This window comes from Diaphorina citri, unplaced genomic scaffold, assembly GCF_000475195.1.
Source record: "Diaphorina citri unplaced genomic scaffold, Diaci psyllid genome assembly version 1.1 scaffold591, whole genome shotgun sequence".
Classification (NCBI taxonomy): Eukaryota; Metazoa; Arthropoda; class Insecta; order Hemiptera; family Psyllidae; genus Diaphorina; species Diaphorina citri.
In genome coordinates this window covers 107,682-110,237 of record NW_007378025.1, presented here as the reverse complement: position 1 = coordinate 110,237, position 2,556 = coordinate 107,682, and the positions used below count along the sequence as shown (strand labels likewise).

The window sequence follows — 2,556 nt, the reverse complement described above, 5'->3', positions numbered from 1 at the left end:
GAGGGAGACCCTGGTGAGAAGGGAGTATAAATTGTGTTCCTCCCGAAAAAACGTCAGACAGAAGTTGTGTTTGTTTACTCCCTCCTTTCCTTTTCCAACAATGTCTGTTTCCCTTACTTTGCCTCTTAAATCCTTGACTCAAGAGAGGAACTTATCACTTAAATTTATATCTTTCTTATTTATTTTTTTACTCACACTGTTACTGTAATGTTTTACTTACGTACGTAACACTTTGTTACACTTACGAGTAAACAGATAGACTTTTTACAGGAACATTTGTGTGTTTCTTCCTTGTTTGTCTGATTTGAGCCTCTTTTTCCTGTATGAAGAAGATTTCGTTACTCATGTCCCATACTTTTGTTTGTTTCAGGTATGTGGAGCTGTTTGTGAAACCAAAACCATATTGTACGAGTAAAGGGTAATGTAACACAATACGCTAAATTGACAGTTGAAATCGAACCACCAACCTCCAGATCTGTAGACTCTGAAGTTCATCCCGCATCAATGATCTCCTACCCCTACAGCCCTACACTATTGATTCTATAGTATTGAAGTCACTTTTTCCGGCATTATGGCCGAGTGGTCAAGGCGCTCGATATTATCATTATCACCCCCTAGAAGTCACTCTTCTTAGTAGGTAATGCGAAATATTTCTAGTATAAAGCTGTTCAACACTATCTTGGGATTGTGAACCGCTTTTAAAGATCTCCCTAGCAACTATGACTTATCTAAACAAAGGGATTGCATCTACTGGTGACAAGTGTAAATTAATTTGTAACCGCTTTTAAAGATCTCCCTAGCAACTATGACTTATCTAAACAAAAGGATTGCATCTACTGGTGACAAGTGTAAATTAATTTGTAATAGGGGAATTTTTTAAAAAAAAAAAAAAAAAAAAAAAAAAAAAAAAAAAAAAAAAAAAAAAAACAGGACAAGGAGAGGGGAAGAAGAGAAAAGAGAGTGAGAGGAGACAGGAAAGAGAAGAAAGAAGAAGAAGAAGAAGAAGAAGAAGAAGAGGGTGGGGAAAGGGGACAAAAAAAGATGGTTAGAGGGGAGGAAGAGAGGAAAGAGGGTAGTTAGAGGAAAAGGAGAGGAAGAAGAAGAGATGAGTTGGAGGAAGGGGAAAGAGGAGAGAGGGAAGAGGATAATTTGTAATATTGGAATTTTTTCAATAATTTTTAGAATGTCTTACACGGATGTGTACAGTAAGGATTTCTCTGGGGTAAACATGCCAATTTCATGTTGAGACTTTTCCGTTCAGTTTCAAGATTTTGAGTTTGTCGCATCAGATATGCCTCTGTACTGCCAATCCCTCGACATTTTGCCAAATTCGTTGCCTGTTGCTGAAATTGTTCCGTGAGGTTTTCTCTTAAATCTTTCTCCACCATTTTCAGCTGACAAAGTTCCTTTTGTTTTTCTTTCACATTGAGGTTTGCTTTCTTTATATCATGTTTGAGCTTCTGAATAGTTTCTTTCAAATCATTACGCTGATTGATGTGTACCTCTGTATCATTTTCCCACAGGGCTACTTGTTTGTTTACATTTGCACAATGTTCTTCTGACAGTTCATTTTTCTTAGCATAATTCAATTCTTCGAATAAAGTTTCAATTTGACTTTTCAAATCACTCAACTCCTTTTTCATATTTTCATACTTGCTGCGTCCTAGACAAAGCAAAGTCTCACTCGTGTCCAATCTCTTCTGTGTGAGCTTCAGTTCATTTATGCTTAGCATAATTCAATTCTTCGAATAAAGTTTCAATTTGACTTTTCAAATCACTCAACTCCTTTTTCATATTTTCATACTTGCTGCGTGCTAGACAAAGCAAAGTCTCACTCGTGTCCAATCTCTTCTGTGTGAGTTTCAGTTCATTTATAACGGGTATTAATTGTCTTAATTCTTCAGATATATTCTTTTTCATGTCATCGAATTCCTTGTTCAATTTCTCAATGAGTTGTTCAAATTGTATCTTCATTGTAGATATGCTTTCGTCTTGGTCTTTGAGGAGTTCCTTCACATGATTACATTTGAATTTATAATGATTAACCAGATCTTGTCTATCTTCCAGACATTGCTTCATATTATTGACTATTACCTCTGCATCACGTACATTATACTTGATGTCATCTAAATCAGCTTCTGTACGTATGAGCTCATTTCTTATCAATTTTATTTTATTTCTATCTGTTGCTAAAATTTCATCAGTTTCACTTTCTTTGATAAAGTTCTCCGTTTCTTTTATCTTTTCTTCATACTGTTTATTCTCATTTGTGAGTTTCATTATCTTCTCTTTTATTCGACCTCTTTCTTTCTCTTTGAGCTCTATTTCTTGCAAAGTATGTGACAAAGAAGGAAACCCAATTTTCCCTTTTCCTCTAGAAGAAAAAATAAAATAAATAATAATGCTAATAATAATAATTCACAAAGTGCAATCAATGTGTATACAGTATGTGTGCAAGTATACGAGGCTTATACCGGGTGTTTCAGAAATCCAAAATACGTCCCCTGAGACTCTGAGGCCATCTCTACATTTTAGTATTTTACCCATATGTAAAGG

General features: G+C 35.2%; 1 protein-coding gene across 1 annotated transcript; it reads right to left on the bottom strand.

Annotated features, from left to right (window-relative positions):
- Positions 1–748: 748 nt before the first annotated feature.
- LOC113467925 (ELKS/Rab6-interacting/CAST family member 1-like) lies at positions 749–2,326 on the bottom strand. The gene is made up of 3 exons (XM_026824433.1): positions 1,774–2,326; positions 1,150–1,622; positions 749–772 (listed from the first exon to the last, which is right to left on the bottom strand). Exons 1-2 carry the CDS (start codon positions 2,278–2,280, stop codon positions 1,179–1,181), a joined length of 951 nt encoding a protein of 316 aa, XP_026680234.1. The 5' UTR covers positions 2,281–2,326; the 3' UTR covers positions 749–772; positions 1,150–1,178.
- Between the last annotated feature and the right edge of the window lie 230 nt (positions 2,327–2,556).

Excerpts from the sequence above, each read along its gene's own strand:
- LOC113467925 (XM_026824433.1), bottom strand. The coding sequence starts at position 2,280 with ATGAAACTCACAAATGAGAATAAACAGTATGAAGAAAAGATAAAAGAA. Across the intron at positions 1,623-1,773 it reads TGAAAAAGGAGTTGAGTGAT|TTGAAAAGTCAAATTGAAAC; the intron begins TTGAAAAGTCAA and ends GAGTTGAGTGAT.